Raw genomic sequence first — 19,465 nt, 5'->3', positions numbered from 1 at the left:
ACAGCAGTTCATAAACAGTTTGACATGCCCAAGCAACTTTCTTAAACATTTTTGGGATCCCTAATAGCGTCGCCCGATAACTGATCCCTAAGGCCAAGGTTATGGTGAATCGAAAGATAAACCTACTATTGCACTGTACTGGCTAGATACGATGGACTATAACCAAAATAAAGTAAAACTCAAATCACCTGCAAAATTCCTAAAACAAAGATCAAGAGACGATCGAGTGAATCAATTTAAAAACTGAATATAATTCCTCTAGCTAGACCAAGTTTAAATTACAGTAAGTATATACTATCTGGTCACCATTTTATCTGAGCTAAGTAGCCACCGAAACAAAAGCCTCAATTCAGTCACTTCACGCGGGTTTAAGGATAAATGGACAAACTTGGATAAAAACATGGAAAATGACAGGTTAATATGGTATTTGGTCTAAAATATCACAAGGCATGAATCATCAGTTGAAGATATTTTCATCTTTAGAGAAGAGCTCAAGATATTCCAATTTTTCACAAGAGCTAGCTCAAGATATTTTAATCATATAAGAATATCCAACCAAGATGCATGCATGCATGCATGGTTGCTGCTTCAAGTGTGTTGATTGCAGCTTCAAGTCTGTTAAGCATTCTAAATAAACTATCCAAATCTTATGACTAATATACCCCTGAAAATCATTCCTAAGTCCTAAGTCAAGGCAGTCCCAAAAACAATTAATTGGTTTTTTTAATTAATTTTAAAATTTTCACCTGTACTATAATTAAATCCAGAAGTCCTTGTCGTCAATTGCTAGTTGCAGATATAGCTAGAGCCTCGTGACCTCATGATATTCTTATGTAATCTTTCTTTTTCTTTCGGGTTTATGCCTCATTGTCAACCAAAATACAAATTCAAAAGCTCCTTGTAATAAAATAAAAATTCACATTTTCCTGGAAATTGCAAGAATGGAAGAGGTGTAAACACGCAGAGAGAGAAAACGACTTTGAAACAGTGAGCTGAGTCAGACCAACAAAATAAAATAAAAATAAAATATCAGCTGACCTATTTTGATCTTTTGCACTTTTTCCCCTTTCAACTGGAGCCCGCCAAACTGGCCAAAGAAAAAACCTTAAGAGGGAAGTCATTTTTATAAATAAGGAAGCAACCCCTTCATCCATTCTCATCACTTTTTTCTCCTCTCCCTACCCTTCCCTTCCCTTCCCTTCAAAACACAAAACACATTTTCAGTAATTAAATGACGTTAACTCTCCGTTCTTCAACTTCGTTCGTCAATCTTAAAGACCACAAGGGCCTGAAAACCTCCGATGACTCCCCCGGCACGATATACTTTGCGCAAATCAAGCCATCATGCCGTCTCCGGGTAAAGAGTTCAATGCAAGAAACACAGCTCTTGCATGAGAAGAACTTAATGACTATCTCCGATGGAAGGAGAGAGTTGCTCCACGCACTCCCAAACTACTGCTCACGGCAGCACTGACAACAAGGTGCCTGTGTATGTGATGCTCCCGCTCGACACGGTGAGTCACGGAGGGCACTTGAATAAGCCGAGAGCAATGAATGCGAGTTTGATGGCCCTGAAGCAAGCAGGGGTTGAAGGAGTTATGGTGGATGCGTGGTGGGGATTGGTGGAGAAGGACGGACCTTCCCAGTACAATTGGGAAGGGTATGCTGAGCTTGTGCAGATGGTGCAAAAGCATGGCATGAAGATCCAAGTCGTCATGTCTTTTCATCAGTGTGGAGGAAATGTTGGAGACTCATGCAGGTATGTTTGCTGGTTCTAACTGCTGTCTGTTACGTTTAATGCTCCCTAGAGCTTTATACAAGTTACAACACATGCTATAAGATTTAGTAAAAGGTGAAACATGTTTGAAAGTGCATTTAGGATGGCTAATAGAATGACCAAAAGCACTTTCTAGTGCTTTCTAGATAAGTACCTTTCTTTGGAAAAGCACTTCCAATCGCTTTTTCAAGAAGCAATTGGATTTTTAATAGAACCTTTGACATGCTCAAAAAAAGTTGCTTATGGGCAACTTCTTTTTTCTACATTAGAACTCCAAAACATGGTAGTCTTAACCTGCATAATTTTTTTAGATTTAGATCTCCATAATTAGTCATTAATTACTTAGGACTCGAGAAATTCTGTGGATTTATTAGTCATGTTTTTAATCTATCTCCACCTGGTGTGGATTTATGCACTGATCCACTAAACCACAATTATATGAATTTTCAGCATTCCTCTACCTCCATGGGTGCTTGAAGAAATCAGCAAGAATCCTGACCTTGTTTACACAGACAAATCAGGCAGGAGGAATCCTGAGTACATATCCTTGGGATGCGATTCATTGCCTGTTCTCAGAGGACGAACTCCCATTCAGGTCTACACCGATTACATGAGGAGCTTCCGCGACAGATTCATTGACTACTTGGGCGATGTTATTGTGGTAATTATCTGCAACAAAGATGTTATGACTTTAATTTATGCTATTATTCTTGCAGTAGGAATTCAAAAGTTCAAAAAAAAAAAAAAAAAAAAAAAAAAAACTAGACATAAAAGATCTTTGCCAGTGTTTCGCAAGAACAATAAAAAAGATTATCAAACAGAACAAAACTAATTTGGTCTAGGGCAACAAATGTTAACGTAACTTAAGGTCATTTTGAAGTTTACAAGGGGCTTGTTGAAAGGTCAGAAACTCAATTTCAATTACTTCTATAGGAAATTCAAGTAGGCATGGGTCCTTGTGGGGAGCTCAGATATCCAGCTTATCCAGAAAGCAACGGAACTTGGAGGTTTCCTGGAATTGGAGAATTCCAATGCTATGACAAGGTAATTACAGTGAACATAAGCATTTTTCCTTACTTTTGACCAATTAAAATGACCTTAAACGGAACGACATAATAACTCGATACAATTTCTGCCATATTCATTATTCCTAAACATGCTTTTATGACATGCAGTACATGAGAGCTTCCCTGGAAGCATCAGCAGAGGCACTGGGGAAGAGAGATTGGGGAAGAAGTGGACCACATGATTCCGGCCACTACAATCAATTTCCTGAAGACACAGGATTTTTCAAAAGGATGGAACGTGGAACACTGAGTATGGACAGTTCTTCCTTGAATGGTACTCCGGAAAGCTACTAAGACACGGAGATAGAATACTGTCAGCTGCAACAGGGGTATTCCAAGGATCTGGAGCTAAATTATCTGGAAAGATTGCTGGGATTCACTGGCACTACGGATCAAGATCACATGCGGCTGAATTAACTGCGGGCTACTACAACACTAGACACAGAGATGGTTACCTACCAACTGCCAAAATGTTCAGCAAAAACATGGTTGTATTAAACTTCACCTGCATGGAAATGAAAGATAGAGAACAGCCAGAGCATGCAAATTGCTCACCAGAAGGTCTAGTGAGGCAGGTAAAGATGGCAACCAAGAGAGCTGGAATTGACCTAGCAGGAGAGAATGCACTGGAGAGGTATGACACTGGTGCGTTTGCACAAGTTTTAGCAACAAGCAGATCAGATTCCGGTAATGCCTTAAGTGCATTTACATATCTCCGAATGAACAAGAGATTGTTCGAGGGGGATAACTGGAGGAACATGGTTGAATTTGTGAGGAGCATGGCAGAAGGTGGCCGGAACAGACGGCTGGCAGAGTGTGACTCCACCGCAAGCGACCTCTTTGTTCATTTTATCAAAGAGAAGAAAGTTGAGAAAACAAAAGAAACTCTTCTCGTGTAGAGATGTTAGAAATTCTTTATGTGCAGCTTCTAGTACAAACAGAGTATAGTTTAATTACTTTAATATAAAAAGAGAAAACAAAAGTATAATTATATGCAAACACCATAATTTGCATCACTGAGATGTAAGATGGTTAAAGAAAAATTAATTGTATATGTATCTGCTACATGAGTGGCCAGTTGATGTTCATTCAATCCTATGCAGGTATTCATAAGTTTAGTTTAGAGGATGTTTGGCTGACTCTTTTGAAAAGGTTGCAAGTCCGGTATGTTAAATAATAGTATGCAACATCCAAGAACTTCGACATAATGTTCATCAATTTCTCTATTTTTTCTTTGCTTAATGCCTCATATATCTGTATTTCTCCATTCAAATGATTCATTGTACTCTTCTTTTGTTATTTACATATTAGCTGAAAACTATTGATAACACAACCAAACCAAGAGTAACAGGGATGAGAAACATATTACATACCCCAATCACTTAGCCACTCGGTTTGACTGCCAGAACAATATGTGGAAGCCAATTTGTCAGCTAGAGAGGTCGTTGGGAAAACTTGATTTTAGCTTTTGATGAAACTAAAGAAAACACTGCATCAAAAACACAAAGAACAACGTTCATAAGTAAATCATGACGATGGTTAGCCAAAGTCTGATCAAAACCAAGTAACACTGCCTTGTTAATCCAGAGAATGCTTTTCATTAATTCGAATTCGAGGACAAATAGCATGAACCATAACAATTTCTTGCTTTTGACAAGAAAAACAAATTTCATTAATGATAAAGGTAAAAGAAACGGCTTCGAAAACAGAACAATCCAAATTCATTCGTACTTCAACAACTATCTCACAACATACAAAAGGATCAAATGTTATTTGAACTCTACAAAACAGCACATTCCACCATCAAGGATAATGTTAGAAGACTTCAAAACATGGTCAAATATCCCCCCTACAGAAGTGCGTTTTGTGAAAGCCCTGAAGACATATTTCTTTTCTCAGTCCCAAGCCATATGGATGAAAGTGGTTTTTCTCACTGCCCACTTGATGCCATAAACCTTGATCCAAGCACCTGAACATGTCACAACCTAAATTAAGTTCTATAATTGATACATTATTCAATAATTAAACTTGCGTATCGGAAAAAAATCGCAGCTATTCAAGTATTCAACCATATTTATTATATAGATGAACACTGAGAAAACAATATAAGAACCATAAAAGACCAATTAACACATATGACAAGAACAGTTTAGGTTTCAACAGCAATTCTAATAAGGAGTAAGAAGACTATTAAAGCAAGATGTGATTGTCAAAGAAAAGGCACAGAACAGATAAATCATTCCCTTAATAATTTCCAATACTGAAATAAGAACATATGGTTCCGATTTATGTTCATCCTCCAAGATACCATCAGAAACCTTTAACAATGAAGCATATTGATGAGTAACTCTATTGCAATCATACTCCAGTGCTTTGTTCTTGGCATTTTATCAGCATTACTATAAACAAAACTGTTGGAAAATGTACTTTGACAGGAATATCACAAGCATCCTATCCTTTTTTTTCGGTTCAGTCACCACAACGTTAGGTACGTAAAAAGAACGCCATAGTTCAAGGAAAACAGTGAATCATTGCCTGCTGGTCAGAGGATTTTTCATAGTCATATATTAGCTTCTTCTTCTTTTTGATTAAGATATTGTGCAACTGTTAAATTTTGAATTCCAGTACCTTCCTCACGCCAAAATCAATTACAATCTTTAGAAACGAAACGGAAACACAAATTCATGGCATTTTGCAGAATCAGTAACCCACAATTACTTGCAAACAAATACAGATATCCATTCATTGTTAATTAACAGAGCTTGGACTCACTTGCAAGTTGCAACAACAGTTAATTAATCCCAATTAAAAATTGAATACAAGATAAATTTGGAGAGTGGGAGAGTAGAATTACCCCAAATCAATTCAACTTCAAGCATGTGGAGGCGGAGGTGCATGTGGCGGATCGGAGTTGGGATTCTGGCGGCGAAGGTCTTCGATCAAGCTTCCGAGTTCTTTGCGAGCAGATTCTCTTCCGAACATGAATCCGTACCATCCGGAAACAGCAGAGAAGACAGTTGCAGTGACAATTGTATGAAGGAGTGTGAAGGTTTTCTCCATTTTCTTGGAATTGCGGTTTGGGGCGTTTCAAGGGTTTATGAAGGATCTTACACGGGAAATTTGGACAAAAGAGTATTTTGGATCTAAATAGAGTTATATAGCCGGCTTAATATTACGATTTAGTGTTATTACTAGTCTAACGAATTTTCCAACAAAGTTTTCATTGCATTGTCGAGCCAAACGATGGATTCAGATTAGGTGATTAATCATCTTTTCTAGGTAACCGATTTATCTCATGTTTTATCACTTAAAATATTGTTTGCGAAGAGCAACACCACCAGTGGGCAATTGTCCTTGATGGGCAATGAAATCTATTGCCTATCCCCAACCCCAAAATACTTCAGCCCAGTTGGGCAATTAGGCTCAAGGCAAACCCAAGGAAGAAGTCAAGTGAAAGTTTATAGCCCGAACGCTTGAGTGGATGTGACGCAAGGCTAATGTCAGTATGACGTTAACTATGTTATAAAAATATTTTGCGTTGTCTACATGCATGTGGGGGCGCATCTCCAACAATGTTTCAAAAGGTAGGGCTCACATGGCAGCCCTCTTAGTTACCATTGCCCTGGAGCAATGTGGCAAACAGCCGGTTACTATTCATTTAAAGGGATTGAGTTGCCTATTTTCCAGAGAGGCCTTAGGATTGATTTGGGATTGTGTTACTTTAAAAATTTTAAAAAAAAAAAAACATTTTTTTTTTTTCAAACGGTTGTCAATTGATAGTAGAAGAGTATAGAAAAACAGAAGCAGGATTTACCATATTTATGAAAAAAGAGCTTATTTTTTCAAAACATAATAATCATTGATTTAATGAAATGTTTAAATAGCAAATATACCGCCACATATTTTGCAAATTACAATATTTACCCCTCCACGGTACACCTTATCCACCCATGGGAAAGAAGAAGTTAGAGGACCTGGAACCGTCTTATGGATCCCGACTACCATTGGAGAGCTTATCAAAGCAGCAGGGGAGCAACTATAATTTTTACCGTGTGGTTCCGGTATAATCTTAACAGAAGATGCAGATAAAATTGTTGATGCGGACTGGATAAATAATGTTGGGAAGCTGTATTTGGTCAGTGAGACAAATTTTACAAACTCTTGGAGCAGGAACTCATGCACAAACGGATAATAAGGTTGCACTACTTCAAGTTCTAGCTCAATGCCAACAACTGAAGGCGGACACGGAATTCCGACACAGGTTTATGTGAGTACCCCAGGCTGGTGTACTACATGCTACACTTTTCATGGCAATACGATGCCTCAAATCTCTCTCGTCTCTGCGATTCACCATGTTGATGCATTGGATGCTTGTAATCTGTGATTGGTGAGATTAAAGCATCGGTTTCAATATGGAAGGAGGAGGTATACGCCTATACGGTAATGGAGAGGTTGGGAAGGAGAATTCAGAATTCCTGGAGCAGAGGTCGGCTCTCGGGGAAATGTCTAGTTCTGAGAAACAAGTCACGGTTGATTCCGGGAGGAAGAGATGTTGTGGAGGCTAAGATGAGGAAGGAGAATCCAGGATCTGCAGCGGCAAGCTATGCTGCTTTTTTATTTTTCATCCATGTAATGAATTTGTTACTCATCATAGCCTTTGTTCGCGCTGTGTATTTTTTTTAAACAAGGGGATGGAAAATCACTCAATGGATTCTAGCATAAACACAGTGGCCAAAAAAGGGGTGTGTGAATCACAACACGCGTGAAGCGTCCTGTGTCCCTCTTTTCAACCACTTAACCACATAGCACACCACTCGGACAAATTTTATACATGAATTCAAAGGGCCGGGAAAAACTTGTTCAATCTGCATGGTAATGCATAGAACTCGTCATTCCTAATATCTGAACCATACAAGCTAAACTTCTCCCACCAGTACAAACCACTGTCTTTTCGAGATGCATCGTCTTCCCGGGCCAGTGAACAATCCAAGACCATTGCTACCATTGCAGCTACCGTCGTGTGAGACATGAAGATCACAGTAACTACATCGTCGAACTGAAAGTAATTGAACAAGATTTGATAAGGCCAACAGTAACATTCTAATGGAAGCAAGACACAAACATTAATAGACTAGTCGATAAATATTCTCACCCATCCAGAACTGCTTTCGGCGCCTTTGTGATAGTATTCTCTGAAGTATTGTGGGATAGAAATCCCCAAGAAGAAAGAGAACCCCAGAATAAATTTTGTTCTAAAACTGTTCAGGTTACAAAACTGAAGAAAGCCAAGCCCTGCAGCAGCTGCAAAAGGACATTGTAGGCGACGGTTAAATACGAGTCATTGCTAGCGTCTTCTGGTTTTGTTGCAGTTTGTCCAGCAACTATCGCACATAGTTATCTTTTATTCTAGCGATATTTTAATCTTTACTCAGGCCGTGGATTCAAGATCATCATAATGCATGTTCTGTGAAATTATCATGTTGCAAATGTCAATATAAGGAGCAGATGTCTGAGGAAACAGAGATACATACCGACATAGCCATATAAGACGCAGTAAATAGCTGCTATGATTGGTGTTGGAATAGAAGCAAAAAGGGCTCCAAATTTTCCTGGTTAAGAACACCATCTTGGCAACATGAGATACCATTTCAAGTACAATAATCAACACAAAACTACGTTGTAAGTAAAATCGTCTGCATACCGAATACTGAGAAGAAAATCATGAAGCCAGCTGAAATTTGGATGACTCTACGGCTTCCAACTTTTGTCAATGCTAATAGGCCAGCATTCTCACTACACCGAAAGCAGAAGGATGTAATAAGAAGAAAGCGTCTGAAACAAGACATTTTTTTGGCAAACAGAGATTAGTCTGAGTTCATTACACTGATGCTGCAGAACCAGTTAGGGAACCAAACATCCCGTCAAATAGAACTCCTATACCCTGAAAGGCAGAAAAATCATATCAAAGTCGGATACTAAACAACGCATCTATAGTGAAAAGATTCACAATTCTGAAGGAAGAAGGCAACAGGCAACGATGTCTTACCAACCAGCCAACACCCCGGCTAACAACAGAAGGTGGTACAGGTGTGGCACTCCCGTATCTTGCTGTAGTGAAAAACGTACCAGTCGACTGTAAACAATGCAGGTACACAATCAATATAAATATAACTTGTATTGACATGTTCTCTAAACAAACCCTATGCTAATTATGAAATGAAGTTAACGCAACGGTACGAGTGTAGAAGTTTTAACATGAATCTAGTTTGAATTATTACTGCACTACACGCATTTCTAAATGACTTGAGGGAAAAGGAATGGACCTCAAAGGTTGAAACGAAAGAAGCAGCAATCATTGCAAGAGCTTCTCCTACATTAAAAGTAGGGCTCCCCCATTGAAATGGATATGGAATGTATATCCTGCATATTTACATAGAAAAAGGACAAGAAGTTCACTGTTGTCAATGAACTTGAGAGTCAACAGGAATTAATACAGAATTACAGATTTGCACATCGAGACCGACCAGGGAGCTGCACCAACAATGCCAGAACGATCAGTGCGGCAACTCAGTTGAGTTGTTGTAGGTTTGTTATTATATGCACCGCTTGAGGTTAGAAGTTGTGCAAACAACCATACAATTGGGATGGAGAACAACACCGCAAATCTGTCGCATATTTTCTTCTTTGTATTTAAAATATGAGGAAGATACTGCAAAACATTTAATCATGTATAACATTACCTATTGCGATGAGAAAACTAACGGAAACAACTCTCATTCAATATCATACACTGTTCGTTATCTGGGGTAGACAGAGGTAATAACTAATTATAATTGATCAATATTTACCTGTGCAACAAAAACCATGACGATCAACTCTGGAAGCCCGAGTTCAACACATCTGGCCAACTAGAAGAAAAGGAAACGAGAGGTGGATAGTGAATGCACTGCCTATCAAATTTAATGGTGAAGAGTAACCGAAACACGATTGTCATAATACAAAACACCAGATTAGGATGATGAAGCTATTCATGAATCAATGTTTACTTCATGAATTTCCATACTTAAATGTAGTTTTAAGTGGATTGGGAGCAAGGAAGTGGGGAAGCAAAAGTATGAGAAAAGAATGAGGGATCGATCAAGAACTCTTTACCGTAGGGAAACCGAGATGATAAACTCCAAGTCCAGTAAAAGTTATGTATGGGACAACAGAAAGAGGGCTAAGGCACCTGAATCAAGTAAAATAAGAAGTCTTGGCCACAACTCACAAAGTATCAACTATCTCTAGTACTAATAATCTGAGAATTTTAAACAATTTCTTGCCATCCAAGAAACCAGACCTTCAGTTCAAAGTAACTTTACCTTATAGCATTTCTCCACAAGCCTAGGAAGCCGATGATCATCTGGAAACTGGCGGTAATGATTAAGGCACCCTGTATACCTCTCATAGTGTTGAAAAACTTCTGAAAGATTCATTCATAAGGCCAAATAAAAAAAAAAAATTAGATTCGTACAGAAAAAAGAAAAGTGAAATCCCTAGCTAGTAGAAATTATTCTTCAACCAAAAAGAAGAAAATAAATTAAGCCTGACCTCATGAGGATCTGAGTAATCCTTGTATCTACTGGCTAGGAGTATGGATGTTGTGGGGATTACATATGTATATGAAGCCGTTACCACAGTAGGAAGTCGGGTTCCGAATAGAGACTGGAAGAGCGTGTTGAACCCCGAAACAAAGAGCATGGTTTGTATCACCCTAGCCTTCTCAATCTGTGACAAAAGGGGAGTGAAGTTAATCAAAAGAATGCAAGCACAAAAAATAAAAGAGAGTCATAAAAGTTGGCAAGCAAGTATTAAATCCTTACATCTCCTCCACCCATTTTGGGGACAAGCATACTTGGAATTAGGACAGTAATCCCAAGAGTCAATAGGTAGTGCTGGAAACCCAGCATGATTGCTTCAGCTGCACAACGACGGAAGATATATTATACGTTTAGTAATGGTGAACATGGAGTATAACGGAATCAAAAAAATGAACATGAAACATTTGGTAATTTATATTTGAGAAAAAGGGTAAGGGGGAATGCATACGCCATGGTGGCGGGCTGTTAACACAATACTGAACGCCTGGTAATTGCTCTTTCAGTGGGTGTGGTTGTAACTCCTCGGTTTTGTTGTTGTTGTTGTTGCCACCACCATTTCCACCATTGCCACCACCACTCCCACCATGCCCACTACCATTTCCACCACCACCATTGCTACCTCCGTTGTTATTGTTACCACCGCCACAACAGCCTTGAGCCATGTCCTGCTAGTTTAAGCACGTTTACGGAGGAAGGAGAACCCAAGAGTTAAGAGCAAGCAAGAGCTAAATGGGAGTAGAATTCAACCTTAAAACCTGTCACGTAGTAGACCGTTACGAATTCAAATGACCAACATTTACTGAATTGAATGATATGTTTGGCTGTCAATTAATATTTGTAATTTTTCATTGAATAGTGAACATTGTCTAATGTCTACGGTTTTTCATATATAATTAACCACTAATTATTTCTGCTTTTAATCGAATTAAATGGCAGACAATTATAGCTTGCTTACAATTCAAAATCAAACTCATTACATTTTAATTGCATAAATAATAAAGAAAAATAATGTTAGGTAGATTAAATTTGCAAACTAAATTTTATTTTATTTTTTTCAAATTTGGCCTGAAGTCCATTCCACTCCATAATTGCTATCATAGGAAGTGATTTTCAAAACCTCTTTCAGCAAAACCTATAACAATGGACACCGGGGTGATCAAAACCATAATTGGCCAAACAATCAGCAACTTGGTTACCTTCTCTAAAAATATGAGAAATTTGAAACTGTATGGAGGATAAGTAAAACTCGATAGTTATGCCAACAGACTGTGACAACCCGTCCCTAATTTTACGATTTTATAAATTTTAAATATCCGCAGCGCATACGAGTTGGAGTTGCCTATGGTAACCTGTACGAGTCGTTATACCTACGGTCAGTAGAAGTCCCTGAAGTAGTAAGTATTTTTCCCTAGAATCATCTGAAACCGTGGCGCAGCGGACGCTTGGTGGGCCCATAACCCATAGGTCCAGGATAGAAATTTGGCTCTGATACCAAACTGACACACCCTAACCCGAAATGTCCACCTGGACACCGAATCGAGCTGTGTTGGCCGACATCCTGAAGGTGACGAAGCCATAAAGTGTGGTGATGTGGAAAATGTGAATAAATTTAAACCTAAAAGTGCCTAAATACAAGAGTGCGCTGGTGAGCGGGAATGAACCAATTTCACACGTGATGTCAGAGCATAAGTAAAGTACAGTAAAGTAGGATGAGAATTATATCATTGAAGGTGATCTCCAATACCAATATTTGCCAATAATCCTCGTCGATACGAAAGCTCAACCATTAAAACCTGGAGGGGCAAAAAACAAGGGTGAGTGGGCCTAAAAATAAAATTTTGTAAAAATCTTTTCCAAAATATACATTCTACATATAGTAAGAAAATACTTACTGTAACCTGCAATACCTCAAGAATTCATTATGGCACAATATCTCGTAAATAAGCACATGACGACCATAATCACAAAATCTCGCATAAGCAAACATATTATATTGAGTGCTCATCAACATATGCTGATACACGAGTTCATGCAAAGGTATTCTGACATGAACATGACTGGGTGTAACAATGATATACGCTCTAGTACTATAATCATGTGAAGACTGGCGCTATGCACAGCACATACGAGTTAAAGTTGCCTATGGCAACCTGTACGACGGGATTGGCACCTACAATGGATCCAAAGTGAGTGTACGGTGTGATGTGCACATACACGTGAAAGACTGGCCTTGGTCCGGGCGAGTACCAACACTGGTGTAGCAAACGATGAGCAAATAACATCAATATAGTCATGTCATAGTAATTCGATAATTCTAGTCAACATAAGAGTAATAAATAAGATATTACTCATGACCGTAATTAAAACCCCATAACAATACACATACATGTGCATCCCGTAGGATTTCTGATAATTTCGTAACTTTTCGTTATTTTGCAAATTCTTATAAGCATTAGTCTAATCTAGGCATGCGTAGGAAATTCTTTTTTAAATGTATAAATGGAAACTAAATAAATATATATAATATGTAGAAGCAAAGACCCACTCATAGATCATGTCGTTGAGTCGAACCCATTCAAACTAGAATAGCCGAAGTCACCAACAATAATCGCACCTAAGCATAATATTAGGACCCATTAGTAAAACTCACTAAAATGATTAAATTTGAGAAAACGGAGTGCGAATTTGGAATCAGGGCATTGAAATAAGCTAAGGTGGGTCCCTGGCATATTTTGCAAAAAGTCAAAGTTAACCCTAAAAGTCAACCGAGACGCCTCGGTGGTCAACTACGTTAAAACTTTGGAATTTCACTAAATGGATATCAAAAGCAGACTCAAGACGTCAAAATTAGTATAAGAGGGTTTCCGAGACATTTTTGAAAAGCCAACATAAGGAATATCCCAAGAATATTCCAAAGAATAATCTAAGAATATTTCAGAGAATATTCTTAGACTATTCTGAGCCCAATTAGGTAAATGGGCCAACTAGACCATGGGTTAAAGGGTCATGGGTCAATGGCCCAAAAGTTTGCAACAAAGATTTTGGGTCGGGTTTTGGGCTTAAGTAATCGCACCATTGGGTTCCTTGACCATGGCCAAAGTTGGCCAAAAAAGGGCTCGAAAGTTGCCGAAAAATCTGGAAAGTCTTCCCTGCAGCGGTTCCTTGTAGGAAGTTTGCGAACTCCGACGAAAAACATGGCGGTGTTCCTCGTTACGTTTCTGTGCAATATGCATGAAGTCCAGAGAGTGAAAAATCCAAATGAGAGAATGGAGTGAGTTATTTTGTGGTTGAAACTCATTCAAACGACGATGGTGGTGGCTCGATGTTTGCCACTGCACCATCTCAGTGCATCCTAAAGAGACAGGAGAGTAAGAGAGTTTGACGGGGACGAGAGAAAGACTGAGGGAAGAGGGAAGAGAAAGAAAACCTAAGTGGTGGTTTGGTGGAGCTCGCCAAAAAAGATGGCGAGTTGATGGACCCTGGTGTCACCATTGTTGTTGTAGGGTGAGACACGGAGAGAAGGTGAGGGAGAAGTGAGAGTAACAAGAGAGAAGATAGAGAGAAGAAAAAGAGCGTCTAAGAGTGGTGGAAAAGATGAAACGTGACAAAAAGATAGTGGAGAGTTTGTGTGGTTGTGGGCCCCACAGGCCAGAAAAATTATAAATATTTAAAATATCCACTGAGAAAATATTAAAATAATAAAATACCTAATATTCAAATTTCATGGAACACCCTTAAATTTTGTAGTTATGTAAAATCTTTATCGTAGCTCCAAATTCGATTATGTGCCTACACGTTTGTATCGTTGAGTAATTCGAGGTTACGGTAAAATAATAGCTCATATGTGTTCCGAAATGACGGTCAACAAAAGTCAACAATCTCGCCTCTAGGGGCATTTTCGTCCATTCACTCCTTTAAAATTAATAAAATCGTAAAATTAGGGATGGGTTGTCACATGTAAGAAATTGGGCTGACAAAATTTTAGGTCAAAATCTCAAATTTCAGCCCAAAAGCCAAAATTCAATCCCGATCCTTCCTGAAATATCGAAAACATTTCGGGAATTCCAAAATTCGGCAATATCGAAATTTCAATTCAGAATCGGTATTCGGATTCCTATTTTGAAAAGTGTTAGTTCGGGCTTCAAGATCCCACTTTTGGTTTAGGATCCCATACTGAACCAACCCTAATAGAATCTTGTGATCCGATGAATAAGTTTTCATTTGATGTTGAATTGTGTCCATTAGATTAAGATTATTTTTTGTTTGGTTACTCTTCATCACAACTAAAATTAATTTTATGTACATAGTGAATTCTTTTTTCTTTTATACAAGAGATATTGTATCCATAGGCAATTTTGTAATCTAGCTTTAGACGAGTAAAATTTTTTTTATAGGTGAATTGGCCGTTGTGTGGTCTATTTGGTAGTTCACTAGAGGGTTGAAGGTGAGCTGGTTGACTTTGTTGGATCTACTATTAAATGGTGATTTTGGGATCATAAGATGATTCAGAGCTAAGATGTCATTCCATGCAAAGTCCAGATAGAAGCATAATATATTCTTTCATATTAATGTGTAGCACTGTATGCAAATGATTTTTATAGAGTTTCTTGTAGTTTCTTACTGCTTGTGGGATTATTATTTTGCAGTTTTGGATTTTTATTTGCAAGAACCCCGTCGTTGGAATTATGTTCTTCTTTTTTTTTCGTTTTTGATAAACTGAAGTATTATAACTAGGGGAGCCAAGAAAGCCAAAGAAACGGCAAACAGAGCAAAAGATATATGAGGTCAGGGCATACATAGACGCCACCAAACATGGCACAAATGTTGACCCTACCCCATGATGCCAAAAAACTACGGAGGACATGTTAACCCGTCCTTGTTCAAAATTCTTACAAACAAAGATGGGGGTTTTTCAACCCTAGACAGAGTAACACATCTCTGTAGACTAGAACAACACCATGAAGTCCGCCACTTCATTCCCTGATCTTGGGACCCAAGACCAGGTACATGTGGGTAATGAATTACTAGCATCCATTGCCCGAGACAATATGGGGTACACCTCCCAGTGTGCATTGTCCATACTATCCAATAAACAAGAAATTATATGTTTGCAATCATATTCCACAACAACCTGGGATAAATTTTCCTGTTGGGCAAGCAAGCATGCCTCCAGAATCGCAATTGCCTCGGCTGCATGAGCACTTCATGTAACTATCTCCTTTCTTCAAACCGCTAGGCACCTACCCAAATAATCCCTCATCACCACCCCCAATAGCACCACGAAAATTACCTGCCTTCCAGCTAGCATCGATGCACCTGAGGACAAGAGCTAGGGACCGGATAGATATTGACCAAAGCTTTGTTCTTCAAGAACAACTCCACATCACAAACTATGGCATTAATTGTCCAGATAGAGGACAGAGGTTTTCGGTTGAAAATTGTCTTACACTGATTTTTCCAGATATTCCAGCATGTAAATGCCACAACTGTAAGGAGAAACTTCTTGTCATCCAAGTTTCCAGAGCACTCCTTAGAAACCATGAGGATCCAGGCATCAAGAGTTGCCATTGCCATCCGATCCACCCTGTAGTTTAGCGATCTTCCAAACCAAACCCGAATAGTCCACGAGCAAAGAAGAAGAATATGCTCAACTGATTCCTCATGTTCGTTGCATAAATAATAGATGAGGGAGGGGGAACATCTTCTCTTGAATAGATTCAATTGTGTCGCCAATATACCCTTCAAGCCTCTCCACAAGAAATTTCTAATTTTAGGGCGAGCGTTAATGCCCCATATGCACTTCCACACCGAGGGTCAGTTGCTCTAGAGGAATAGGACCACCGAGATCTACGTTGTTGGGCTTTAACATGTAACCACCAGTACCCGAACTTAACGGAGTACACACCTCATTTATCAATCGACCAAATCAACCTATTCATGTGCCTGGGATTTCCCGCCTAAGTCAAGGAGATGGCCGCACACTTCACCTACAAGATAATGCCGCCAATGGAATCCCATTTCCAGCCATAGGAATCCGGCTGAATAATGGAGGAAACCCGTTGATTTGCATCCACAGAAACTTCAGGAATATGAGTGGGATGACCAATAGGGATACTCGGGATCCATCTATCAATGCAGAGTCGTGTTTGATCCCTACTCATAATCTGCCAGTGGGTTACTTTCAATAGCAAATCTTTGCCCTCTAATAAACTGGACCAAGCCTACGAGGCTCTACCGCAATTTTTTGCTTCTAAAAACAATACATTGGAGAAGTAGCAGTCCTTTAAAACCCTAGCCCAAAGAGAGTTGGGATCGTGGATTAGTCTCCAGCATTGTTTCGCAAGAAGGGCGATGTCAAATTCCAAAAACCCAATCCCTCTCAACTTTAGTAGATCCTAACATATCCCAACTGACCTAGTGAATGCGTCGTTCCTTTTCTTTTTGGCCCTACCAGAACCTGGCAATAGCTGCATCAATATCTATGCACAAATTTTCTAAAAGTTTGAACACATTCATAGGGTAAGTTAGCACAGCTTGTGTGACTGCCTGAATCAAGGTATCCTTTCCAGATTATGATAAAAATTATTGCTTCCACCTGACGATTTTCGTCATAATTTGATCCTTTACATATGCAAGAGCATTCCTTTTTTATCTTCCCCATATAGTTGGGATGCCAAGATAACTCTCGGGATCCTCCACCTTCAACATATAAAGGATGTCACAAAGCTCTCATAGATCGTCGATGGAGTATTTGTATTGAAGTAGACATTGGACTTGTGAAGGCTCCTTCTTGCCACGAAGCATGGCAGTAGGCATTTAGAAGCTTAACAATATTGGTGCAGTTTGTCTTTGTAGCCTTTAAAAATATTGGAGTAGTCATCATCAAAAAGAAGGTGGGATAAACATGGTCCATTTCCACTAACATGTATTCCTTCAATAAAGCCCATTTCCGAAGCATTCTGAATGAGCAACGATAAGACCTCGCTAACAATCAAAAATAGATAGGGTGACAATGGGTCTCCCTGCCTGAGTCCTCTAGTCGGCTTGAACTTCTTCCCAGGCCTCCCATTAATTAGCACAGCAAAGTTAACAGTTGTAACACAATTCATCATTACCTGGATCCATATCCCATTGAAACCTATCTTCCCCATAACAGCTTGGAGGAAATCCCACTCCACTTGGCCATAGATTTTGTTCATGTCGAGTTTGATACTCAACTTGAATATCGTCTTGGTTTTTCTCAATTTCAAGAAATGGAGGGCTTCATGAACTATATTGATGTTATCTTGAATTTTTCTTCCTTCCATAAATGCATTTTGGCTTGGAGAAATAATAGTTGGAAGGAATTGCTTCAACCGGTTTGCCAAAATCTTCAAAAGGACCTTGTATGAGTAATTACAAAGGCTTATGATAGTGAAATTGATTGATTGATTCGGGATAAGGAGTTTTCAATATTAATACAATGTGAGTCGAATTAAGATCTCTTGTTCTGTTTCACCAAGAATAAGCCTAGCTGCTAGACCCCGAACTTCTGGCGAAATGATCTCCCAAAAAGATTGGAAAAAAAAACACCCCGAAACCCATCAGGTCTAAGCTCCTTCAGGCTTCCCATCTGAAAAACGACATTCTTTATCTCCTCATCATCATTTGGCATTGTCAGATTTTCGTTCATTTCCATCGTAACAACTAGTTTCACATAGTCCAAGAGGGACCCCCAATCACGGTGACTATTAGTAGTGAATAAGTTCCTGAAATGATCATCCACCGTACATCTGATACCCCGTTCATCCTTCATCCACTGACCATTGGCATTCCTAATTTTTGCAATCATATTTTATCTCCTTCTTTGAACAATAGATTGATGAAAAAAGGAAGTATTGGAGTCATCAGCTTGCAACCACCTGATTCGAGATCTTTGTTGCCAATACAGTTCCTCTTGCACCTCCAGCCTGTCAACATGCGCCAATGTATCCTTTATTTGCTTCATACTTTCCTCCCAATCCATTTGGAGATCCCCGAGTTTTGTTGTGAGATTCGCAATTTCCAACCTTCTAGCCTTAAACTTGTCTCTACTCCACTCCACTAGATTTTTTTACAAGTTTCTAGTTTTCTTCTCCATTTGTATCCCCAGCACCCATCAACTAGAGTCTCCCAACTTATTTCCACCACTTCCTACAGCCCTCTTCTTTAACCCAGAAAGCTTCAAAGCGAAATGAGGGTTTCTCACGTGGCCTAGCATGATTAGTTAAAACAATCAGGGGGCAATGACCAGACCCCTGGACTGTCTCATAGATGAAATTCGTGTGAGGCCAGAGCTCCTGCTAATGGCCATGAACCAAGCCTTTATCCAATGTTTCTTAAACCAATTGGTTATTCTGAATGCCCCTCCACGTGAATCTCAGATTGCTAAATCCTAAATCAATTAGAACCAAATTTGACATGAAGTCCTGCAGATATCGAGGCCTCAAGTGTGATCCCTCACATCCTCCCAATTTCTCAAAATCCCAGAGGTATTCATTTAAGTCTCCCTCACAAAACCAAGGTTGGTCTGAATGTTGTAACACAACCATAACCCACTTCCAAAAGTCCTCATTCTCAGCCCTATAAGGGTTTCCATACATCCACGAAGCCTAAATCCAATCACAAACCCCTATACTTCTTATCTCTGTGTGGATCAAATTTTTTGAAGGGAGTTTCACATTCACCTCCACATGATCATTCTAACCAAAGGCTTAGTCCCCATGCGGCACCATTAGGCGGAACATCAAAGCCCTTATTAAAGCCCATTCGTCGTCTGACTCTTTCTATTCTATGGTTTTTCTTTTTATTTTTAATAGAAAAACCATAAAGGGTTTATGTTTCCTTATGAGCCCATGTAGAACTTGAACCATCGTGTCCGACCTAAGACCACAACAGCTCTACATGAGCTATATCATGGCGATTGTGCAGCTATCATAGGTCAGCCGCCACTTGTCTTGGGG

General features: G+C 39.2%; 3 protein-coding genes across 3 annotated transcripts; 1 reads left to right on the top strand and 2 right to left on the bottom strand.

Moving 5' to 3' along the window:
- The first annotated feature begins 1,137 nt into the window (after window positions 1-1,137).
- Window positions 1,138-4,070, top strand: LOC125475262 (beta-amylase 3, chloroplastic). The gene is given in 6 exon segments (XM_048579904.1): window positions 1,138-1,408; window positions 1,410-1,759; window positions 2,228-2,438; window positions 2,711-2,821; window positions 2,953-3,067; window positions 3,070-4,070. Coding segments are annotated over 6 exon segments (1,638 nt in total). The 5' UTR covers window positions 1,138-1,231; the 3' UTR covers window positions 3,744-4,070.
- A 476-nt stretch (window positions 4,071-4,546) lies between these two features.
- LOC125475263 lies at window positions 4,547-6,116 on the bottom strand. The gene is made up of 2 exons (XM_048579905.1): window positions 5,699-6,116; window positions 4,547-4,813 (listed from the first exon to the last, which is right to left on the bottom strand). The coding sequence occupies exon 1, from the start codon at window positions 5,902-5,904 to the stop codon at window positions 5,716-5,718; it is 189 nt and encodes a 62-aa protein (XP_048435862.1). The 5' UTR covers window positions 5,905-6,116; the 3' UTR covers window positions 4,547-4,813; window positions 5,699-5,715.
- Window positions 6,117-7,634: 1,518 nt separating this feature from the next.
- Window positions 7,635-11,155, bottom strand: LOC125475326 (putative nucleobase-ascorbate transporter 10). Its single transcript, XM_048580051.1, has 14 exons — window positions 10,933-11,155; window positions 10,707-10,804; window positions 10,435-10,611; window positions 10,206-10,306; window positions 9,997-10,072; window positions 9,693-9,752; window positions 9,369-9,553; window positions 9,168-9,264; window positions 8,891-8,977; window positions 8,727-8,785; window positions 8,546-8,637; window positions 8,376-8,453; window positions 7,997-8,145; window positions 7,635-7,900 (listed from the first exon to the last, which is right to left on the bottom strand). The coding sequence occupies exons 1-14, from the start codon at window positions 11,144-11,146 to the stop codon at window positions 7,682-7,684; spliced, it is 1,692 nt and encodes a 563-aa protein (XP_048436008.1). The 5' UTR covers window positions 11,147-11,155; the 3' UTR covers window positions 7,635-7,681.
- Window positions 11,156-19,465: the final 8,310 nt, after the last annotated feature.

Source organism: the organism of the source record quoted next, unplaced genomic scaffold (assembly GCF_019419815.1).
Source record: "Pyrus x bretschneideri cultivar Hongxiangsu unplaced genomic scaffold, Pyrus_bretschneideri_v1 Contig14, whole genome shotgun sequence".
Taxonomy (NCBI): Eukaryota; Viridiplantae; Streptophyta; class Magnoliopsida; order Rosales; family Rosaceae; genus Pyrus; species Pyrus x bretschneideri.
The sequence above is the reverse complement of the archived record's forward strand: the minus strand, read 5'-3'. Positions and strand labels throughout refer to the sequence as shown.